Consider the following 24,466-nt stretch of genomic DNA (forward strand, 5'->3'; position numbering starts at 1 on the left):
AAGTATTATTCTTAAAACAGAAGCTCAACCAGAGGAAGTAGAGTAGATGCTGGGATTCTTGTTTCTTCCAGTGTTAGTAGGTCCATGATAAATATCCTATATTAGTAAATCATTATCATTTTAGATGAACTAGGTAGGATGAATACAAAGTTGTCTAACTGTTCTGCGCATCATATACTGTTTATAAAAAGCTCTACACAGATCATCTAGCACACAATCAATGAAAAGCTACAATATTTGAGGAGGACTCACTAATGACAAGGAATAATTCTGAAGTATCTCCGGAGCATTATCACAGGTCAGTAAAAAAACCATTCCCAAACAGCCACTGTACAAGTAATATTAATAATTACATGATTTAGTTGTTTGTATAATTGTATGTTGGCAGCACATTGTACCCTAGACAGTACATTATCTTACAGACATAGCTGGACTAGGGAGACATGTGAAATCACCAGTGTTTCCAACTCGTCAACGTCTCTAATCTTTGCACCGAGAGGGAAGCGGTGTTTGGGCAAAAGGCGCTCGCGGGGGCGGCGTTCAAAAGGTTTATACCGGGGTTTGAAGTTTCGCTGATTGCCGGGGTCAAGCCCGGCAAAAGAGCTGCAGTGGTATCTTCGAGAGCAGCAGAGACGGAGGCGCCGCCGCATCTGGGCGGAGGCCGACACAATCACCCAGCCCCACTGGAGGGAGCCGTGGCGACACATCAGAGGACACATGAGAGACAACGCTCGATCCCGCCTTCCTCCCAAATGGTCCGAGCTGTAGCTGTATCCTCTCCACATTCCAGACAGAAATTCTCTGCTGGGAGATTGAGAATAGAGTTAGACTTTGAAAAACTCAGTCCCACACTTCTGTGTATCCACCCTTAGCTGTTTTGGTCCAAAAAATTTAACATCACGATTACCAGTATTATTTGTTGTTAAAATGAACCTAAACATTTTCAGAAAGTAGACAAACTAAAATAATTTCACAAGGTAATATATTTATACACATATTTACTGTTAATAAAATTGCCAAAACTTTATCAAAAGCGTTTATCCGAGTGAAAACTTACCAGGATGCAGGTTTAATTGAACAAAACCTTAAATTGGCGAATAAAATCAGTAAAGTCTTGCCTGAGTCATTTCAGATTATCCTGCTGATACTCAATGCTTCTCATTTCAGCTCACTGAGAGTTTCTATCAGAGCGGAGGAACCACCTTAGAGTCTTGAGAAAATATCAGTGTTTGTTAAACGCACACAGTTTACCAGTGGCTGCTGTCAGTTGTTGTCCAGAGCTCTATCAGGTCTTTTGCTGTCGCTGCTTTCTGCTCTTTCCAGCATGTTTTTACTACACACAACAAATCCACACTGCTTGCTGTCTATCAGAAACGTGCTAACTTTGGTTGCTGCCGAGCAATATTGACCAAATCACATTGATAATCATAAGTCGTTTTCAGGATATGAACTTTGGAGGATTTCCGCAGAATTCTGTCTGGGCTGTCTCCTCAGTTTGACTTTCACACATGAGCAACACAGCAGGAGAAATACATCTCTGTTGGTGCATCTCATTTTATCTTTTCATTGTTCTGTCTGTCACGTGTTTGACCAATCATCTCATTCACTGGCGGTCAATCCTCTGGAGCAGTGGATCCCAAACTTTTTACAGTCGCGTACCCCTTCAGACATTCAATCTCCAGCTACGTACCCCGCGCAGCACGTGCGATAGGAAACAAAAGATGTTGCGCTATGCAAAACCTAAATATTTCCCCTGCGCACCCCCTGAACCACTTTGCGTACCCCTGGGGGTACATGTACCCCAGTTTGGGAACCAATGCTCTGGAGGATCTCCTGCTGTTTTCTGACATTGGCTCCTCCGGACTTTATTTCTTTAGAGTCCGCATAAGTCCGGAGGTTCATAGTCTGACTTTTGTGTTCTCACATGCAGCCCCTCCAGAGAAGTTTTGGAGGATCCCTGGCTAGCTACTGTAATAAAAGACAACATTACAAGTACCATTAAGAATCTAACCACAGTAATAACACTATCTTTTACATTATTCCAGTCCTAGCTGATATTACAGCTGAGGGAAACCTCTTCATCACTACCCAGGAATAAAACACTTGTTTCTTGGGATTTCTCACTTCATAATAAATTTGATTTAAGCAACAAAACTGCAGATGATTAATGCCTCAAATTATTTTGTATATTTTTCTTCTTCATCAGTTTCGGTTTCTAATGGAACGGTAATTACTTTTCAAAGAGAGCTAACTCAAGGGTGGAAGAAATAAACTGCCAATCATCTGCTGAAAATAAAAAATAAAAATCCCGACAGCTCTGATGAAGCCGGTGTGTCTCATCCTCATCCTGAAAACAGCCTCTCCGTCACACATGGTAGATTCCACTGTACCAGCCTGGAGTCTACAGCACGTGCAACGGCTCACTTGACTAATATGTAGAAAAACGCTGCATATTAATAACCATCTCGATTGATCCTGTCAAGATTTAAATATTAAATGAAGTCAGTGCTGCTATGTGTAACTTGCACACTGTAATTTATGTATCGTGCTGTTGTTTGACAGCTGCAGGTGTTTAATGAACCACTTGTTGGTAACAAACAGGAAACCAGCGGTGACATTTCCTCCTACGTTCAGTAATGTTTGTACCAGAGAGACCCATTGATCACTTCTGTCACAGGCTCTGTCGTAATCGTCTAAAAGTTTATTTAATTTCACAATTTGAGATGCAGTCATAATGACAATATATTGTATTCTAGTTAGCTGAATAATGTGAATTCAGAAATGTCATATTGATGTTTGAGAGGCAAGAGCCAGAAAGGATCCTATAGTTTGGTCTTGATGTAAACGTACATACGTCCTTATAGGAGGAAATATGTTTTCTGTCATTTAATCAAGCTTGGAAATACCTGTGACAAATTTGAATACCAATAAGGTCTCCGTTGTGGTTATGTAGCTAAATCTTCTCAATGGGCCTGTTTGAAATGGGCTGTGGTCGTGCTGGTTGCCGCTTTCCGTCTGATTTATTTATATTTCAGAAGTCAGTTAAGCAATCGACACAATCTCCATAACCCAAGTTTACAAAATGCCAAAATAAAAGCTCTAATTCTGCTCGGTTTAATGCATTACTTTGTAAATAAATTGCTCAAGAGGAAGGGATCTATAAATGTTGTTGGCACAGCGGCGATCACCCCCTGCGATTCCCGTGAATGTCAGTCTGATATGGTGAAATAAATATTGATGCCTCCAGGCCAGCTTTGGCTGGTTGGCGACCAGTTGGTGACCATTGCAGTTATTTATCCAAAGATGTAAAAGAAGACATGTGAGAGAGAACACTTCTGCACATGGGGGACTGGCAGTATTTTTGTTCTGTTGAGTATCGACACTTACATTTCATACAAATAATTAAATTATAATAAAATAGTCACACTGTGGTTGTGAAATTGTAGAGAACGATGAGAGGAGTGACGATGCGTGAACGCTTGCGTCATCATAGACATGTGTGTGAAAGTGCCTCCATCACCATTGCATGCAGCGTGTCCTCCATCACCTGTCTGTGCAGTCGTTTACTGTGACATCTGGTGTGAGACGGAGCCAGGAAGTGTGTCTCAGGTTGTCTCACCACGCCGCCTGTGTGTGAGCTGCCAGCTGTGGATATGTACGACTGAGAAATAATACAACAACACCTCGGTGATGGCATTAATGAGGTCTGGAGGAGGCGTCTATGTTGCGGTGCGTGCTGCTCTTTAGAATGACAACACACACACACACACACACACACACAAACACACACACACAGGTACCTGCAGGCACTTTCCCAGGAAACTGGAACACTGTTTTGGCAAGAAACACCAAGAGCTGCCACAGGAAATCATCAGCATTGACAGCTTGGCTTTAGTGCCGGTGCTAAATCACGTCGGTGATCAAGTCGACAAGGCAAACAGAAGGAAACTCCCCAGTGTCTATCGGTGTTGAGTGTTCAGTGGCGTTCACGAGGGCTCGGGTGCAGAAGTGGCTAATAAACATCAGCGGCAGCCGTTCAATGCCACCGTCCTAAATTATTCCCGACCACAGTGTCTTGTATAAATGTTTCCCTCCCGAATGACACAGCACAGTTGGATCCCTCGGTCGGTCTGTCTGTGGAATCCCGAGTCAGATTAACGGAAGTTGTTTGAACAGCCTTCAGGGGCCTTTGGAGTGGCCTCCTCCTCCTCCTCCTCCCCCTCCTCCTCCTCCTCCTCCTCCTCCTCCACCCTCTCTTAGCCAGCTACGCACTGTGGATGATAGACTCTTGTTAAATCCTCATCACTGACCCTCTCATTTCGCCCCGTCTCTTTTTTCCTCGTGGCCTCCGAGTGCCTTGCTCTCACCCGCTCCTCTCTCTCCCTCTTCTCTCTCGGTGGTGGGTCATATTATCTTTTCGCAGGAGTCCCTCTGCTGGCCTTTGGTGCATAATGTATAAAGCCGCTGGTGTGTGTTTTACACCGCGCCTGACATTATTAAGTCGTTTCAGGCATATCGCTGCTTTTATCTCCGCTGTGGAGGTTAATCAGAGGGGATTTACACCGAAACGACTCAGACGTACTCCAGACGTTTTTTCTTCCTTCTCTTTCTCTCTTTCACCTCGGCGTTGTGCATATTTTAAAAACAGAATCAGGAGGAGGCTGTTAGTGTAGACTTATATACAAACTGCTCAGTAAAGCAAATGTGTCCTTAATTAATCTTTTAAATGACAGAACTTCACTAACGCAAGATGCTGGTGTGTTGGATTTCAAATCTCAAGAAAAAAACACTTGACACTGCGTGAAGAATGCAACATAATTGCATTTGTAATTACAACGACCATTGCATGGTTTGATCGAATTGAAAAATGTAATGGGCGCAGCGTATAGCTCACCTGGTCTTCATGTCCTCCCCCATTCTCTCTGCCCCCCCTTTCAACACCGTTTTTTTTCTGTCCTACCCAATAAAGGCCATAAAAGCCCATTAAAATATAATGTGGGATAATGCCTTTGTTAAGCGAAAACTAAAAGTCTTAGGACCAGATTTACTGCTTATTTCCCACCTGCTTTTCAGGAACAGATTCGACACATTCTTGCATGTATCCCTGTTTACAGCCTGCGCCTCTCACCATGTTGCATGTCCAGTTAACAGGAGGGTTCTGCAGACATGTTAGCAGAGGATGAGGATGTGTTCCTTTGAGTTCCCTCAGGTAATTTTCTAAGGGAAACCAGTGCAGATGGGATTTAAAAGAGCCACAAGAGAAACATCATTTAATTCGGTCCATATGACAGGCACCAGTTTAGTTTGTTAAATTTTTTTGTCAGATGACTTTATTTATTGATGGCTATCGGGACATGAGAGGATTTCAAAGAAAAAGATAAAAAATTCCAAACCCTGTGATCATTAGATCATTAGAAACCTAAATGCAATAATTATTTATGAACACAATATTTGACTTTAACAAAAAAAACATGACTTCATCCAATCCTTCCAATGCAACTATCCATGTTCTAATGATCTTTCATTAAGTCAGTCCCATCAGTTTATCGGACATAAGATGAGTGACATTTAAATCTAATCTAATCAGAAGAGCTGTTAACTATGAAAATATCAACTAAAGCTTTATCTTTAGTTATTTAGTATCTGAGGTAAACAAAGTTCCTATTGAAATTGCCAATAGCAACGAAACTTCTATTAAACATTAAAGCGACACATAACAAATCAGTGTTTCTTTAAATTTCCAAACTATAATTATAATATCGTCCTGAATTTTTGCAGATTTTGTTTGTATATCATTGGTCGACTGTTATTCACCTTTAATTAACACAAACAAATAGTTGAAGGACATGTAGCTGGAATCAAAATGCGGACTTTACTTTCTCTCAGTGGAAATGGATCTTAAATTATAAACCATGTTTACTTTCCACTGCTGTGTTGAAAGAGATCAACCGTAACTGAATTCAACTTAGTAACTCTTTTCTACATGTCGATGAGGAGACTTTAATCCCTGATCTCACCTGTGAGTGTGTCTCATATCTGACACTGTAGATTAACATCTGCCCCTGTGGCTAATGCCTGATTTTTAAAACCTCAATCAGTGAAATAAACACTGTAACTTTACCGTCGTCCTCTTGAGGCAGAGGAAAGTCATTCAGAGGGGAACTGGCGAGGACGGTTTCCAGGTGACACAAGCTCCAAACATGGTGCTGCAGATGGGCCGGGCCCTGATAGCGCCTGTGTTGTCTAAACTGGCTGAGCTTGTTTGATCAGATGAAGAGAATTTCGACTGATAATGAGTTTCAGAGTCAGTCGCGCTTAACATCTGCGGTTGGTGGTTATGATTCAGTGGCTTCAGCGCGTTTTGGCTTGAATGCTGGGGTCTCATTTCCCAAATTAATGTTTGGATTTAGGCTTAAGAGCATTAGTGGCTTTGAGCAGATGTAACCAATCAGCAGGCATATGAAGTAAGCTGTGACCAAAGTTTGGGTCTCACTGATTCATTTGAGTTTGATGTTTCCCGTGAATTGCTGGGCGTTGCGCTAAAACATATGTTCTCTGCACAGATAAAACATCTGTCTGTCACTCCTTTTCTTTCTGGTGGCAGTATTTTTTATTTTTTATTTGAAAAGTGTGACAGTGACAAGCTGACAACTGGCTGCAGTGATTTCTACAGGGTTTCTCTGATAGGAATCTAACATGTGGGTATTTAATGTGTTCACATGGGCCTGAAATCAGAATCGGCTTCTCTAACAAGACTCCAGCATCAGCAGGCCAACATGGGGATATGTACCCAGTATGATGTTTACCATGTTCATCCTATATTCACTCTGGCATGTTAGCCTGCTGACAATAGATAATTAGTGCTTACGCAGCTTACAGCCGAGGCGGATGAAGATGGACGATGTGTCTCCACATCTATCCAGAAGCAAAAATAGCTGTAAGTCTGCACAGGGGGTTGTGAGTTCCCCTCAATGCACGTGCTCGACAATTTGCGATACAGTCTCACTTGTAAATCACAGCATTTCACCCTGATTTGACTGTTTATCAACAAATAACCAATTAAAGCCGAATTTACCAGAAATAATTGATAGTCATACCTCCACCAAGGCCCAACGTCCCCCTTACTATACCACATTTCAATTCAGTAGATCTGGATTTGTATTTGTCTCTTTACCAAATTGCACACATTCATAAATACCATTCCCCTAAAAATGCCAGATTTTTGATGACGTACAAATACCCGGTTCACGTCCTATCTACAGCCAGCCACCAGGGGGCAACTGAGATGCTTTGGCTTCTCTTTTGTGGAGCCGTCACATCGTCCATCTTTATATACGGTCTATGGACTGATGGGAAAGTTCTGTAGGTATTTTATTTTTGCACCGATTTTAACCCGAAGATGTCACATAAAGGAGAGTCAGCAAACTTAACCACCGCAAAGATATAAATTAACTGAAAGGGACAAGAAGGTTTGAACCAAATTTCATGACAATCCATCTTGTTTGTATTGTCTTGTTTCTCTCTGAACTTCATTGTAGTGCACTTCAGTCAAAGAATCAGCACCGTCAGTATGATTCTTCCTCAGGGAACCATGAATATCTCCACAGTTTGGTCTAAAGAGTGAACCAGCTGACCAGCCTCATGACGAACATGGCTACAAATCTACTTGTTGTATACTCTAAGCTGGGTGGGGCTTTTTTTTCCGTGTATTTCTCTGCACAGGTGGGATGTTTCCTTGCAGAAGAACTGGGCCACGGGGATTGATTGTGGCCCCGAGTGGAGAATGAGAAAGAAATAATGATCCGCTTCTATTTTTAGCATCATCACCAGGAAGTGGGGTCCTTGCTTTTTGGATGAGCCTGTCATGCATTGTGGTAGCTCATCCTCGGCTCTGATCCTCACCACGTGCACCGGGCTTATCATCTCGGTTCCCACCTTTTCAAGCCTAACGAGGAATCTCCGCTTGAGCTCTGCTTTGCTGTCGGGAACCCGTGGCGCGGCGTCCCGTCTCCTTCCACTCTCACCCGCACCGGGGAGAGGTTGTGGCGCGAGCTGTGGCGAAGACAGATCAATTGCACAATCTCTGCCACTCGCGCCCTCGCTGCCGCTCCTTCATGTGGCTTTGTTCTCGCTCGCCAACATCAAGCATGTGGTATGAAAGGGAGAAAAAAACCTCTCATGATGACGACGGCCGTATGGTGCAGCCCGGCCACCTGATCTGACTGGCAAAGCCCCGCTGTTCAGGCAAAAGAATTTGACACACAAGCATGCGCACACACACACACACACACACACACACTGAGAGGAATCTGCTCCACAGGCTGCAGGGCCATCTGGCCATCACACGAGCAAAGGTTGAATGTAGTTTGAGGCGAGGGGCTGGAGACTTTCGCGGCGCTCTCCAAAATTGTGCACAGTTCAACTTCTCTGGTTGACACTTTGTTGTGATCACGTGACACAACAGCATCTTGTACCGTCAATAAGAGGCGACACAACAGCTCAAACGCTGAAAGGAGATCCCAACAGTAACAGCACTGACATATACAGTATATTTGTTTGTTTCTTTTTAGTCCTCTTGTGGTAAGAGATCTAGAGGACAGCAAGAGAAGGAGCAAAATGTTTTAGGAGTGAGTGAGATGCTACGTGTCACACGGGGAACAAACAAGGGCTCAGTCTGTCTCGCTATGAGGTGTCGAGCATTTTTGAGAATCTACAAAGCGCCCAGAGGCAACGCCTCCACCACATGAATAGATATCCATTTTCAAAAGCCTCATGCTTGGTGGCGGGCGAGGGCTGGAGAGAAGGATGGGTGGGATAGTGATGGCGGTGGCGGTGGTGGAGGGGGAAAGATATCTAGGCAGAGGGCAGACACTATTAAAACTCGGGAGAATGAATTGTTAAATACCTCTATAAAGAAATATAAGACTTGGCCCCGTTTTTATGCTGCCTGGGCAGCTCTGCAGGCGGGTGATAAGGTGGAGAGGGTTGTGGGTCGAAGTGCGCGCGCGTGTGTGTGTGTGTGTGTTTTTTCTTGAGGGTGGCTTAAAATCCAGCTCTCATCCCCCCCCCCACACGAACAGTGATGTTCATCAGCAGGGAGCGACACACGTGAACTCGCACAATGCAGTTGCCTCAGTTCAACTCTCCATGCTTCTCCAGGTTAACTGAGGTCTGATGTGTGCATATGGAGGACATTATAGAAAGCTTTAAAATACAACCAGTGATGAATCTGGAGTCATCGTTTCCCTTTGGGGCTTTGGCGCCAAACTGATAAATTATACAATTGAGCTTTTTTTTTTTCTCTCTCACAAAACACAGAACACACGCACACACACACACACATTCACACTCATACCATCACCTCTGCCAGCATGCACAGACTTCTAGGTCAGGCAGCAGTGGAGAAAATTTCCCTGATGACATTTTGTGTTTCATGCTCAATATCGACGCAAGAGGGAAGGCAGCGGGAGGATTGCTGGTGACATTCTGCCTTACCGTGGAGGGAGATGTGCACGTGCACAAGCAGTTGGGAAAATGTGGTGGAGGGAAGACGAGGAAGAGAGGGAGTGGTGCATGGATGGATGGACAGATAAAGAAAATAGGCCTGCAATGTATTGAAGATTATTATCGTTGTTTTCTGCACCTTTTTTTTTACAATCAAAACAGCGCACCCGAAGCTTTTTACTCCCATTTTTTTTTACTTTTAACTGAAAGCAGCTAAAATCTGTGTTTGATATTCACAATGAGTCTCAAGACTAGGTGGATACACAAGCTCCCCCAAACTTTGGTTTCCCAAAGCCAGCCAATTTAAAAAAAGTTGCCGGCTAGGTGTGTCCCCCTCCCCTGTTCTTTTATAGTGTATTGCACTGACCATAACAAGCAGTGTTGTCATCAACTTGAGTTATTGTTTCGTCATCTGGTTCAGTGTGTGTGTGTGTGTGTGTGTGTGTGTGTGTGTGTGTGTGTGTGTGTGTGTGTCAACCTTCTTCAAACACAAACCTTCCTTTTACCTTCTGCAGTTGAGCCAAATAAAGACCCCAGTCATGATCTGAGCCAATGGTTATGGGAAGCTCTGCTAGCCCAGCATCTCTCACACTCAATGACATGATGACAAGGTGTGAATGTGTGTTGTGAGTGAAGTATAAGAAAGAAACTGACCATCTACCTTTGGGGAAGTTTATTAAGCAGAATCCCAGATACAAATGTTTGGCTGATGTTTCCTACCCTTAATCTACCTATTGTGTATGAAAGGTGCTCTATGAATAAATTGCCTTGTTTTGCCTCTTAACCCCAGTTTTTGTAGATGGTAATGAATTTGCATCAGATTCAAATGTAGAAATGTCCCATTTACACGTCTTTCCATTATCTTTACTGCTTATGCTTTAAGGATTGCAAAAAATGGGATACACTCTGGATAGTTCCCCAGAGACAAACAGCTATCTAGAGTCTCCAATTAGCCTAAGCTGCATGTCTTTGGACTGTGTGAGGAAGCTGTAGCACCCGGACGTGGGGTAATCATGCAAACTTAAGGCCCTGGCTGAACAGGGATTCAAGCAAAGACCCATCTTACTGTGAGGTGCCATCTACAGCAACACAAACACATACTTGAAATGTTTCAAGATCAAAATCAAAATCGGGATTTTACTGCAAAAACGTTCAGAAAAGAAAAAAACAGAAGTTCAGTTATAACAGTTCATATCGAGTGATAAACAACACCAAGAAAATTATGAATTATCAATGGAACAGGACCCAGGAAAGTTTTATACCATCATTGTCACCCGTGTTAATCATTCGGGCTGTAAACTGATGAGATATCAGCCATTTATAAAATCATCATGTATTTAAATTGTTGGATCTGCACTTACAGTAGCTGATGAAAGTGCACCTATAGCTCTCATTATCACTGACAAATGATGGACCCTGTTCACGGACATTAAAACATAGAGATGCATATGTGTGAGCAATGCATTTACATCTTTTCAACATGCTGCACTCTCAGGTGTCTGTCTGTCTCGAAGGCTCCTGGTTGCATCCACACCTAACAGCTATCAGGTTTTAATGGGAGTCGAAGGCCAGTGGATCAGTTTTAATGTGGCTCTCTGCTTTCACATCCAGGCTGATTGGGAAGTTGCTGCGATAAACGTCCCCCACTGCAGCTGCGGCATTTACAAAATAACTGCTGCTGCTTTCTCTGCCCTGAGGAGGCCCACAGGAATTGCTTAGTAAATTGGTCAGAACTAATGCAGGAACGACGCCAGGTGGGATTGGTAGCACAAGAGCCACCGCAGCAGTTTTTCACAGCGAGCACCCCCTACCTGAGAGGTTTCCAAACTGCAGCCACACATCAGTTACCTGAAACCGGTTTATACGGACCAAATACCCAGATGGATACCCTAGCTGCAGTGGAGTGGCGGTAACCTTGATGCTCCTCCAGGAGGAAGCCAGCCAGCCTCATGCCGGCACCTCCCCTCGCTGTGCGGCACCGATGTTCTGTCTGACGGAGGGAGCGTGATCCTTGGCCCTGTTTTTCTGCCACATTAGGCCCACAGTGAAGGTGGCACTCGACTCCCCCACAGAGGAGTGATGCTGCGCTGTATGTTGAGGAGAAATGATGAGGGAACAGTGAGAGTTGTGGATTGAAAATCACAGCCTAATTTGCCTTTGTGTCAGGGGATGTAGATGATGTTGTTTGCTCAGTGCATCTGACAGGAGGAAGAAATAACAGGCTCAGTCTCGCTGTTCGTCCCTGCACATCACTGCCCTCTATCACACACCAGCATGCGAGAGAAACGTGGCAACAGAGGAGGAGGAGGGGAAAGATGAGGAGAAGGCAGGATGGTTGAAGGGAAGGATGAAGAATGAAAGGCAACCAGCATCCGGGGAGTCGGACTTTAAAAGATGATAAGACAAAAGGAGCAAATATGAACGGACAGAGAGGTGAGGAGGAGAGGGAACAAAAGGAGAGGAGGAGGAGGAGGAGGAGGAGGCAGGATGGAGGAGGGTGGGACAAAGAGCTGGGCCGTTTGCCAGGGTCTATTCCACCTTTGCTCTCCGGGCCTTTCTGAGCTGGCCCCTTCTCTCACCTCGGTAATGTCATCAATGAAAAGGCCTTTAGGAGGGATGGAGGACTTGACTCCGGGTTCAGACTGTGACCGACACCAGCTGACGCTGCCAAGCCCAGCAGGATTCTGTTAGAATTAATTGGATGTCACTTTCAGGTACAAAGAACCAGGCTGTTTTTTTTTTTCTTGCACATTTTTGTTCCTCATGCTCCAGTTGAGGGTACGACTGAGTGATCTAAAAACAAGGCTGCTCTTATTTCTGCTTCCTCATCAAGAGGTTGACAGGTTTTTAGTTCAGTGATAGGGTTCTGTATTGTCACAAATGAGTCTGTCGCTTATTGTTTTGATAAATCAATTAATAGTTTAGTCTCTTAGAATAAAAGTAAGGAGATAATATGGAGGTGCAAGCGTGAAATGGGCTAAAGAAAAAAAGAAAGAAAAACTTAAGAGTCCAAGGTGACTTCTTCAGAGGACAGAGTTATTAAATTTAAAATGATATAAATCAGATAAAAGCAACAAAAAAAAGAAGCCTTACCGGTGTCAGCAGCGGCCAGACGAGTTTTCAGGTTTTCCATCCACCGTCCTCGTCTTCTTAACATCAGCTTTTAAGGGAACTTCTTCAGATATGGTTCAAGTGTTCACCAGTACACAAGGTAACTGATCAGAATTTTGTGATCTCAGGACAAAATGTATTTTGGACGACTGGCACAGCAATTATCATTAACATTTAATTATGATGAACTTTCAGGCAAAAGTCTAATTGCATAACATTATGCTATTTTGCATTCTTGTGCAATATTCCTGTATGATTTAGCAAAAAAAAAATCTAAACGAACAATATCTATTGTTTAGTGAAGGGTGTATATAATGCATATATTTTCTATTATTACTCTGTCAACTTTATATATTTATTTTATATTTCTATTCTTCACTGTTACAACATAATGTTCTACTCAAGCAAATTTTGGGGCATTATTTAACACCACCAGGACTCAGGAATAAAAGGAGAGACTGGGTCCATATTTCCTTCAACTTGAAAGGTTGATGAGGTTGTAATTCTGGTAAAGTGACGGGTGACACACTCCACTGTTCTCCCTCTGTGCAAATATGTCTTAAAAGTTAAAGTTAATAAAAGCAGACAGCTGAACCACCATTTAGCTTGAGATAAACCTTTTTTTGTCCCCGACCACTGAATGTGCATTTTGAATGAAAAGTATGAGTAGGAGGAATGATTACATCAATAAAAACTATTTTAATGTTCAGGTAGGCACTTAACAGTTGTTTTAAAGCTGAATTGAAAAGCTGGACATGTCCTTTAAGAATACTACTTACTGATACACACCCTGTATATTATGAAACTGTGATTTGTGAATGTTGGCGATATAAATAAAATGGAATAAATTGATCAATGCTGATATCAGGGGATTTATTAAGGTTTATGTTTAACAGTTGCAGCGTGGACCCCTGTGGGCTGAACATCCATAATTAAACCGTCCTTGAACTGACTATGGCCCAAATTCAGAAACTAAATGTGATATCCTGGTGGAGTCGTACATCTTTGACAAAAAGTTTTTATAGCATCTACAAATAGTGAAAGAGTTTTCCTTTTCGCTGATGCATGTTAGGGCCTACTATTATGAACGCCAAAAAGAATTCCATCGTAAAGAGGGATGCTCGGAGAGGGCATTCCAAGGCCAACGCCCTTGTTCCCCGTGTTAAAGAAAGTGAGATAAAAATCCTGGATCTGCTCCAAGTTTTAATGGGTTCTTCCTTCGGTCACGGCCCACCCATTCACAAGATTTCACGGAAATCGGTTTCAGGGAAGACAGACTGACAGAAACAAAGAGACGGTCGGCAATTAAAGTATGACCTCATGGCAAAGGTTACTGTCAGCGTTGTTCAGACTGTAACAAAGCGTAGAGTAAATGCATCTCATTGGTGGTTTTAAACGTTTATTCGGCACAATATCTCATAGTATCATTCACTTTTATTCTCATAATCATTTTGTCAGTGGTCCCTGTTTGCTGTGTCTTTCTAGCTTCAATTGACTCCTGAGTCTGGACACTGATGAGGAGAATGTACCCGACTGCTTTCTGTCTACTGCTTGACTTTTCACATCATTCTTTTCGGTTTCTCCCCAAAAAAACACAAAGCTTCTGGCTGACACCAGTGTCTGAGCAACAAAATGTGCGTGTGCATACATACACATGGAGAGACACAGCACCACCCATCGCACAAGCTGTGAGCACCTCCATCGCCAGCCCCAACTGTGAAGAGCGTTCAACAGCTTGACGAGGGCTCTAATGTGCAATATGCTCGCTAATTCAGCCGATCTCTCCTCCGTGTGTCTTTTTTTCACCCTTAATCTCTCTCTCTTTCCCTCCCTCTCTCTCACGTTCTCTCTCTCTCTCTCTCCATTCGTCTGTCATGTGGCATCTGTGGATGTCCTCTTAGCTACCGGGGGCTCAATCTGTCCAAAAAGGCCCACCCTGCTGCCACTCCGGTGCCGTCTCCCAGTGATCCACTTATGTTCTACGGCTGGAGTGATGGCCACTCTGAGACTAAGCCCTTAATTACCACTAGAGGAGAGAGCATTAAAGGTCGGGAGGGGTGCAGATGTGATCCATCAGCATCTGTTGAACTGTGTGAGGTACAGGATAACTGGGGAGACGTGTTGGCACAACTGAATAGATAAACAGCTAATAAACACAAATGTTTATTACACTGTGTTTTATATTGTGAAAGAGCTCCTGGTAAATGTAGCTTTGTGGCACTATGAAATAGTATAAGAAACACTCTTGTCCCAAGTATAGGGACAAGAGTGTCTCGATATGGCAAAGTGTGCAGAAAGGAAAAACCCCAAAACATTTTCATTCACTTCAGGGAAACCAGAGAGAAAATATTGTTTCTCCACAGTATAATCTTATCTGAATCATACATCATTTCTGTCTACTCTGCTTTGAACAGAACAGCATCTTATGCATGTTCATCCTTTTGGAGGAATCCCACCTCTTTGTTCTTACTTCCTGAGGTTTCCTTCTTTGTTATGACCATTGTTTCATAGTAAACATGTCAGTGCTTCACTGTGTTGGCAAATTGTTTCAACAATTCCCTGTAAAGGTAATTTATAAGGAGTAGATTAGTCAAATTAGGTCAGTTTCAACCCTTTGCCATTCATTACAGCATTATTTATGATGTATAGGGAACATCCGAGTGTTTTTTAAACAGGTAAGTTCACTTTCGGGTCAATCGCCCAAGACCTCTCAATGTAACCTGAGCTGATAAGACCAGACCGCAAAATACAAACCTGTGAAGTCAGCCTCCACAGATTGTGTCTCGTAGAAATTAAGGGCGAAATTGTGTTTTGCAGGACTTTGCCGATTCAATATTCCACTTGGTGAGGGAGAAGTACCGGTCGCTGGTGGGCGGCTGCAGTCCTGCGCACGCACGACACAAATCCCTGGCAGGCATCGTAATGACCCAAGGTATGGCAAATTTCATTGACTTTTATATATGACTTTGAATTATTGAAGTGGTGCAATATAGAGAGAGGGAGGGAGTGAGGTAAAAAAAAAAGAGAGAGACAGAGGGGGGACGAGAAATGAGTTGGAATCCTAGATTGAGAAAGAAACGATAAACTGGGGGTTGGAAGAGAAAGCGAGTTTCCTCTCAATGCTGTAGCTCATGCAGGGGAGTATATCTTCCTGATGAATTATTGACTATTCAGAGTCTCTGAGGAGAATGAGACATGGTTGTGAGTGTCACTCATCCCCACTGCATGCTGGACTCGCTGTGCTCGGGCTGCTTTGACAGGAGTTCCAGATGCCACAGAGGGAATCTTAACTAGATCAGCTTAAAACTTAATCTGAAACCCGACTGGGTGACACCCTGGAAGAACGACGATGAGGAGGAGGAGGAGAAGGAGGAAGAAGCTTTTCTCGAGTGCTCTCCTGCCGCAGGAAACAATGAGTTATTACCAAACATTCATCTTTCATGCTTTCATTTATCTTTCATGTGTGGTGTTTGTTTCACTTCACGTCAGGGCCTCCCACACATACACAAGTCCACACTAAAAGCACACAATGGCCCGTGTAGAGTGTGCAAACCCCAACACAAACACTCCCCTTCTCTCTTACCACAATATACTGATACAGTGCAGGAGTGCAGCTTATCTCTATGTTGTATTACAACAGTGCCTCTAATATAAAAATTTAAATAAAAGTATTTAAATCAAAGTGTAAAACTTGCCAACTTAACTGAGCTGCAACAGTGAGTCCCTCCAAAGTTGGCAGGCATCAGGAATCATGGGAAAATATCCAAAGTGTAACAAGCACTGAGTCGACTGTCTGAACCAATCTGTACAGCTCCAAGTTGGTCTCTTCGGCATACAGACAGAAGTTTGGTGAGTACAGAAAGTTTCCATGGCAGCGTACAAGAGCTCTGCTAAGTCCAATATACAGGTGTGTACAAGTTTGTAGTACTAAGCAGACTCAGCAGCCAGCGCACAAACAGAAGAGTTAACATGCATCAGTTAGTTCCCAGTGAGTTTGTGACACTATTGAAGGTCCTAATGCCTTCACATGTATGTTTGGTGTCATGGTAAAGCCGAACAGGTGGGAGAATGCGAGAGCTTAGGTCATGTGGGACTTAAATGTAACATGTGGCCTTCCTGGACGAAAACTGATATTTGACCTGTCAAGGGTCGGGTTGTGTTCCTGTCCATTGTCAGCTTGATTAGCTCCAGCCAGCAAGTGACCAAAAGATAAAAACTTTTAGCTAACTTTAATGAACTCAGAATAATAATACAAACTATTTGGAAGTTTATTTTTGTTGAGTACTAGTCAGCTATTACTTGTTGTTAGCCAGTGATGATTTAGACTGAAGTGTGTGTTGTGTTACTTCCCAAGGTTAAGTTACTGAAGCAGATAAGTGTGTTGGTTTTGTGGGCACGATGCCAGTGAGGCCACATACTGTTCATCTTAACTTATTTTTAGCTGGCTGATGTTTGTTGTTGGTAGTGGCTGTAGATGATTGGTTGCTTGTTTGCATCGTTGGTTGGTGGGGTGGTTGACTGGTTCGTTAATTGATTGACTGGTTGGTTGGTTGGTTTTGGTTAAATGATTGGCTGAATGGTTGCTTGGTTCCTTGCTTGGGGCTGGTTGGTTGGTTAATTGATTGAGTGGTTGGTTGGTTGGTTGGTTGGTTGGTCTGGGTTTGGTTAATTGATTGGCTGATTGGTTGCTTGCTTGCTTGCTTGGGGCGGGTTGGTTAGTTGGTTGGTTGGTTAATTGATTGACTGGTTGGTTGGTCAGTTGTTTATTTGATTGGCCGATGGTTGGTTGGTTGGTTGGTTGGTGGGTTGGTTAATTGATTGGCTGGTTGGTTGGTTGGTTGGTCAGTTGTTTATTTGATTGGCCGATGGTTGGTTGGTTGGTTGGTGGGTTGGTAAATTGATTGGCTGGTTGGTTGGTTGGTTGATGGGTTGGTTGGTTGGTTGGCTGACATGGAAGCTGAGAGTAATACAACATGCTGGTAGATGGTTGTTCAGGCTAGCAGCTTGTTTCTGATGGCTGTTTTGATGGTGCCATGGACCCAACATTGCAAAGCACCTTGTAATCCTCCCCCCCTCAGATTGACACAAGCATTTTGTTGAAACCGTTATCTTTTCTCTTAGATTAAACAGATCAAAGAAGTAATTCATGCATGTGAAAGGTTGCCAACACCAGACTGGCTCCTAATTCAGTGGTTGTTTGTACGATCAGTGGAGATGATGGACTGAGTGGACCATGACGAAGCTTATCAAGCCATTTGTCTGTGTGAAGCAAAACGTAATCCTCAAAATCCCATGAAATGGAACCATATTGTAAGTGTAAAGCTTCAGCAGCAATGTAGAATAGAAATAAATAGATAATAATGAGGCCTGCACTTTGTGGGAAGGACATAACATAAAACTGACCATACAAGACAAGTGTGGTGTTGAGACACACACACACACACAAACACACATTGAGGAGTGTTATCTTCCTGTGTGGCTGCAGGCTGTGGGGCTGCAGGGGTCAGTGAGGAGGGATTGGTATCTCGGCAGTCTTTGGAGTGCTGCAGCTCATCAGTTTAGACTTCAGTGAGACCAGCGCTCATCCTGACCTAATCCAATCCCTCTCCTCTCCCCTGCCTCCCAGTAATTGCTTCTGTTTGTTTATTAATAGCACGCGTTATCTTCAAAGATCCAGATGTGGGGCTGCCAAGTGTTCGCAGTGAGGCGGCGGTGGTGTGGTGGCCAGCGTCGGTGCAGTCAGACAACGGAACTTGACAGGAACACTGGGGAGTCCCGGTCTCTCCCCCCACCACACCCACCCACCAACCCTTTCCCCTTTCCTTCGGTCTTTCTCTGTGTGTCTCATGCCTCAGCCCTTGCCTCACGAATATTAATCAGGGTCCGTCTTTGAACCGTAGGCAGAAGGCAGAAAACCCCAATGCACCCACACCCCTCCACCCACCGAGACAGTTGAGCCCCATCCTGAGCGAGATTAGCCTCGCCACCAGCCGGAGAGTTCTGCGAGGCGCGCGGCAAAGTAAACCGGCAGCACACATCGTCAAATATTGTGAAAAATCTCATTTGAATTGATCTGAGATAGTACTGGGGGTCTGGAGATGGTAAACAATGTTCAGATGTGCTCAGAGACATGCAAATAAGGAACATCCACATGAAACATCGGCCCACCCGTCCTTTATCCCTTCCTTTTTTTCTTTCTTGTTTGTCAGTTGGGACCAGAGAACCTCCTTCTGAGGCTTTTTATTGGGACTCTGAGTGGGAGGAAATACCACCTGGACTCAAAGAAAGAGATGAGAGCAAAGGGTTTCAAACAAGTTGATTACAAATGGCGGTTAAGCTATGGTTCTTAGTCTGCATATCCATTTTTCAAATAGGGATTCTTCTCTTCTCTTTATCTGTTCTTCCTGCTGCTGCGAATTTTAACGTTCAGTAATCACATCCGGCAACAAAGCAGCTTGCTGAGAGGCGAAAAAAAATTAGCAGAGATGTGCCCAGAGTGTGTTGCAGCGGAGAGAGATTTGAGAGCTTCAGCAGCGTTTCACAAAGAAACCCTTATATGTCAGAGCAGTTGCCTGTTAAAGCTAATAAAGATTCAACAGGGTGAATTCTCTATTCTTGCCAAGATGTGTTTTCTCTCTCTCTCTCTCTCTCTCTCTCCCTCTCTCACGCTCTCTGTGAGTGCTGAGCATTTTCAGAGATCTTCTGCGATTCAAACGACACACGCTGGCTGACATTCAGCGTAATCGTCCAACATCTTGTGAGGAAAACCCACATGAAAGATAGGATTTGTGCAGCTCAACCTAAATGGCATATAAATGAGTTTACAAAAAAGTTGACCTTCAGAGCACATTCTGCTTCGGAAGAATACGTTTGAAAGTCTGCTTTATGGCGCTCGGAGATAATGGGAGGCTTATTAGGGAACATTCCCCCCCCCCCCCCCCCTATTGTATAACCAATGAGAAAAAAGGATTGTGATAATAGCTCTGTAGCGTCTCTTCATTGCAGTGTGTGATAATGGATCAGGGTAAAGTTCATGGTCATGTCCATTTATATGGGTCTTTTTTTTGTTCGACACTCCCTGTGGTTCCTCACGACTATTTCAAATTAGTCTCAGCAACTATTGTTCTCACTTTTACCTTGTAGATATCTTCATTATACCAGACACTGGTTGTGGATTTATTCACTGGTTGGCACCGACCGAGTCTACCAGGACTGGCTGGAGCCTTTTTATGTCTCCAGGTCAGCAGCAGGTTGTCCATCCGTCCCATCTGTGATCTCACGAAACATGTTTTTTGCCTATTTTTTGGTCTTTTATACGCCCCTCTTTGACATCATCACTTATTCAACCATATTTTGTTTTGACAAGAGAAGACCAGCCCATTTAAAACCAGTAGTATGCCCTCTGAAGTCAAAACATGGATATAGGTTTGCTCTCTTAATTCAACATTCTAAACGACAGGCTCCCAGTCGGCTGCAGTGCTGTGTAACATAGTGTTACGCAGCCTCAGTGGTGAGGCCATTTTCCTCAATATTCAGACAGAGAACCAGCAAGTGCAGGACACGTGTTGTGTGGTAGAGGTCATGCACCATTATGCCGAAAACACAGTGGTGGCACAGACTTTTTTTGATAATCATGCTGACTCGCTTTATGACGTTAAAACTAAAAAAAAATGATATAACTGTTTCAGAAAAAGTATTTCACTCAGGTTTTACTGACACATGAGGTTGTAATGTCCTTCTTGGCTCTATTTGAATGACTAAGTGGCACAGGAGACACTCCATGGTGCACAGTACTAGTGTGCAGGGCATAGTGGTGTGGCACAGTAGGAAGCAGGGAGCCAAATTGAGTCATAAGTGCTGATATAATGAAATTACCTTACTGGATCTGCTACAAAACCTTCTCCCAAGAGGAAACCAGAATCCTCATGGCTGAATATAATGTAGCGTTAAATAAATTAAACTGGCCAATTTAGCCTTGAGAAGCCTGATAATGTGTTAATTATAGGGTTTTTAAATATGAGTGCAATTTGGTTACGGGTTTGACCTCTTGGGGGGGGGGGGCAATGCTGCCTGTGCTAATTTCAGTTAATTCTTGACGGGAAAATTGTACCCCTGTGCTTGACCCTACTTCACTTTTCACTCAAACCAGGCTCAGGAACAGTCGTCCATGTAGTGTCAAGAGTGTTACGTGAATAAAATATATCTGTGTGCAACGGATCAAAGAAATTACATGTGCAGCCCCAGGGTGTCTTTACCTCCTGAGTCGCCATGGAAAACAGTAAATACATACATAGTCCCTTTAGTCTTATCACGTCCTACATCCACACTTCCACACAGGGATGGACTGGGAGCCACCTCCCGATTCCGCAGTGGCCACTCCGACTATGCTTCCATATGCGGACAGGACGAACCCACAGAGAGATGAACCACCAATCTCCTGAGCCACAGCTAGTGTGGTACAGCTTTAAAATGGTACAGGCGCCTAGATGGTGCCACAGCGGATATAGTATTTATTTCTAAATTAAAAAACTGTTTTTTTTATTGCTAAGGTATATTTGAACTCATCCTAACCTACTTTGATAAATAAACACCAAATCAAACAGTTTCAGTGCTCAATACAGCAAAATATTTCTAGTCCAAACCCATCATTAGTTGTGTCTTGATTGTCAGGGCCGGAGACGCCCTCACTGCCGGTGGGTGTGCTCACACGGACCCTCCCTCTGCTTTCAAATGCATCCCATCATCGCCAAGTGCTTCATTAAGTTTTTTGTATTCCTCCTGTACACGGTGTTGGAAACCATTTACATACAGCCAAACCTCAACCATTTAGCAACTATTTCACCACAGAGCTCAGGAACAGAAATCTGACTTGTGATTCGGTTGAGTAGGCATCGGCCGTGGTTGGTTATCAGATTTCGGTACCCAATCCCCATAGTGAGGCGTTTCTTCCAGGTAAAGACAACTGACAGTATTGGGCACAGAGCAGTTTCCAGGGTGAGCAATCACAGGTCTCTGTTTGTGATGTACATGATTTTTGACAGTGCTGTTATCCCAAGCTGTGACATCTTTGAATCTGCGGTGATCAACAGATGTATCTGTGTATGAAGAGCGCCTCAGGCCTTCGACTCCACTCTACCTTGTTCCTGTTGACCCTCTCTTTTTGTGTTTCCTGCGATGCAGCTGATTATTCCTGGTTTAAAAACAGCACAGCGCCTCTGGCTCTCCACCCGCTCTCTTTCACTCATCTCTTGTCCTCCGCTCCTCTCTCCTGCAAACTGAAGGCAACCTCGGTGCCAATTTCATGGCAGGGTAGCGAGCAGCGCAGCAGAAATTATCCACTGCAAAATTGATCTAAACAATCGCAAAGTGGAACAGCACGGAAAGGCAGGAGAATGAAATTGGGAGAGTCTGTTACCTTTTTGAACTCGCCTTATCGTGGAGGAGGAATTGGGGTGTACTGCTTACAGGGAATGACAATTGTTGAACTCATGATATAGAGGTTTTTATGCCACTATACAGTCATAAATATTAAGTGTTGTCTGGGCAGCGGTAGGTTCAGACTGTATATTTGTCTCTGCTAACTCTCAGTCATAGTTTAAAATGATGCTGCGAATATAGATAAAAGCTTCTATGTAGTATTGATTGGAAAAATTATGGAACTGTCAGAACAATCGGTTTATACAAATACATATATTATAAGTATTATATATATTCACAATACTGCGATGGATGATAAAACACTCAAATGCATACATTTATATGGCTATATGATTTTTCTTTAAATGAGGAGAGAACCATTATTATTTTATATCAGTGTGGGCTTAAAACATTTATAACCATTTTTTAAACGTTTCATACTGAATAGCTTCTTCTGGTTTTTATTTGACTTTTGACTTAGACAAAGAAGAATGGCAAAAGGTGTCTTGGCAGCCTCTCATGTAAGTCAATTTTAATCCGAATTAAGGATATATAACTCTTTGGTTACACGTAATAAAATCGTCATTACGATACGACCGTGTGAATTGAAATGGTTTCAGATTGAGCAACACATGTGTCCATATGCTGGGACACATTTATTTATCAGCTTCCAAACATACAGAGAGGAGCAGGAGGACGAGGAGGAGGAAGAGAAGGGACAACTTTCATTGTCTGAAGATTTGATTTTAACCTAATCACATTAACACCTGGTATTAATATGTGTCTCCCATGTCCAGCTCATGTCACAACCTCTTCGTGTTTTCACCAGGACATAAAAAACTAAAATAGACAAGAAAAAAAGATAGTTTAAGACTGTAGCAGGTGTAGATGGTAAAAGAGGCCAGATTAAAAATGGACCCTCTGCAAAACGTACCCGACTCTGAATAAACATTTAATCGAAACCACACTCAGCTCCATTTAGCATGTTTGCCTCTTTTAGCTCATTTTTTTTGTGTTTTTTTTCAGGCAGACAAGTTGACTGGTTCACTGTCATCCCTCTCATAGAGTCCCAGACATGTTCTTTCAGCGAAAAGGCTCTGAAAACCCACTGAGGGTTAAACTGAGCCTCATCCATCATCTGCCCAGAAACAAGACTCCAAATTACTGTTGATGTTGCCTAATATAGTATCTGCTGGAAGTGTGGATAAGCTGTTTGTTTGATAGAGACTGAGAGATTAAATTCTCAGAAAAACAAATATTGTTTAGTGCAGGTTGAAGGACAGAAATCCTGATGCATTCCCTGGAGAAAAAATGGTTACCCCTGTTTTTTTAGATAAGTAAATTTCTGCTGTTTTCTTTATAATTTCTGCCCTTTTTTTTCTGAATTAAAGTAAAACCCACAAAATGATTTGTTCACGAATTAGATGTGGCGACATTTAAAAATAACCTCAATCTACTGATTAAAAAGATTTTTCTGTAATGGAATATAAAGCGCAGGACGTATATCTCACTTCATACCCTCAACTATTGGAAGTTTTTCTCTGTAGTTTTTTGAAAAAAAGTAGAATTCGTTCCATTTTACCTCAGACTTTCCTTTCTTCATCTACATGCTCTTTCCCCAACCCCTCCACATCCCACCCTCCCTCAGCTTTTCCCTCCCCTGCCCTCCTCCCCTTGTCAGGACTCCACTGCCACAGTGCCATCTGGGCCGAGGCAGATAAAAGCTCCTGTGCGGGGCCGGTGGCGCCCGCGGTTCTGCCAGGAGCCAGCGAAGCCTGACTTTCAGAGGCGATGGGAGAGATTTGTGGCAGCCTAGGAAGGAATGGCATGCCGTTAACGTGCTGATCCAAACACCCCCAACCCCTGTCTATCTGTCAGTCAGCCGGCCTCGCGCACGGCCGGGTGCTGGCCTGAATCCTCGCTGAGGAAAGAGAAAGTCGAGGCGAGGCGGGGTGACGTGTGATCTGTGATCTCTCCTCTTGTTTCGCCAGTCACAGTCGAAACGTCTCCCACCATTTGAGTTATCTGGAACTCTCCAGGTTCTGATTGTGAGGGAGGCAATAGCTGACAATTAACCATGAAATGAATGATTAAGCATGTGTGCTACACGGTGTACTGCTTTTGTTACGGACACATGCTTCACTCCATTTTATGCTATTTCATGCTTCTAATCTGCAACCTTTCAGATGGAACCCTAACCCTACACTGCTTTCATTTATTTATTATCGTTAAAAAAAAAGAATCACTAAACTCATCAAATTGTTATGTGCCAGATGTTTTAACTGTTACCAAAGAGACATTTCTCATCTGGTTTAATTATCCCTTATTGTTCAAATACTCAAATAATGTATATATGATGTGTTTGTAAAACGTACCGAGGTGGGCGGGACAAGGGACAGCTCAGGCGGTTGTAGATCAAGGCCAAATACACTTT

The 24,466-nt window shown here is 43.3% G+C and overlaps 1 protein-coding gene across 1 annotated transcript in view; it reads left to right on the forward strand.

Annotated features, from left to right (window-relative positions):
• adarb2 (adenosine deaminase RNA specific B2 (inactive)) overlaps positions 1–24,466 on the forward strand; it is a 178,766-nt gene that overhangs the window by 129,631 nt on the left and 24,669 nt on the right. Inside the window, exon 4 of the mRNA XM_053413064.1 lies at positions 15,433–15,547. Coding sequence (XP_053269039.1) covers positions 15,433–15,547 — 115 coding nt within the window. The remainder of the gene's footprint in view (positions 1–15,432; positions 15,548–24,466) is intronic.

Source organism: Pleuronectes platessa, chromosome 20, assembly GCF_947347685.1.
Source record: "Pleuronectes platessa chromosome 20, fPlePla1.1, whole genome shotgun sequence".
NCBI classification, from domain to species: domain Eukaryota; kingdom Metazoa; phylum Chordata; class Actinopteri; order Pleuronectiformes; family Pleuronectidae; genus Pleuronectes; species Pleuronectes platessa.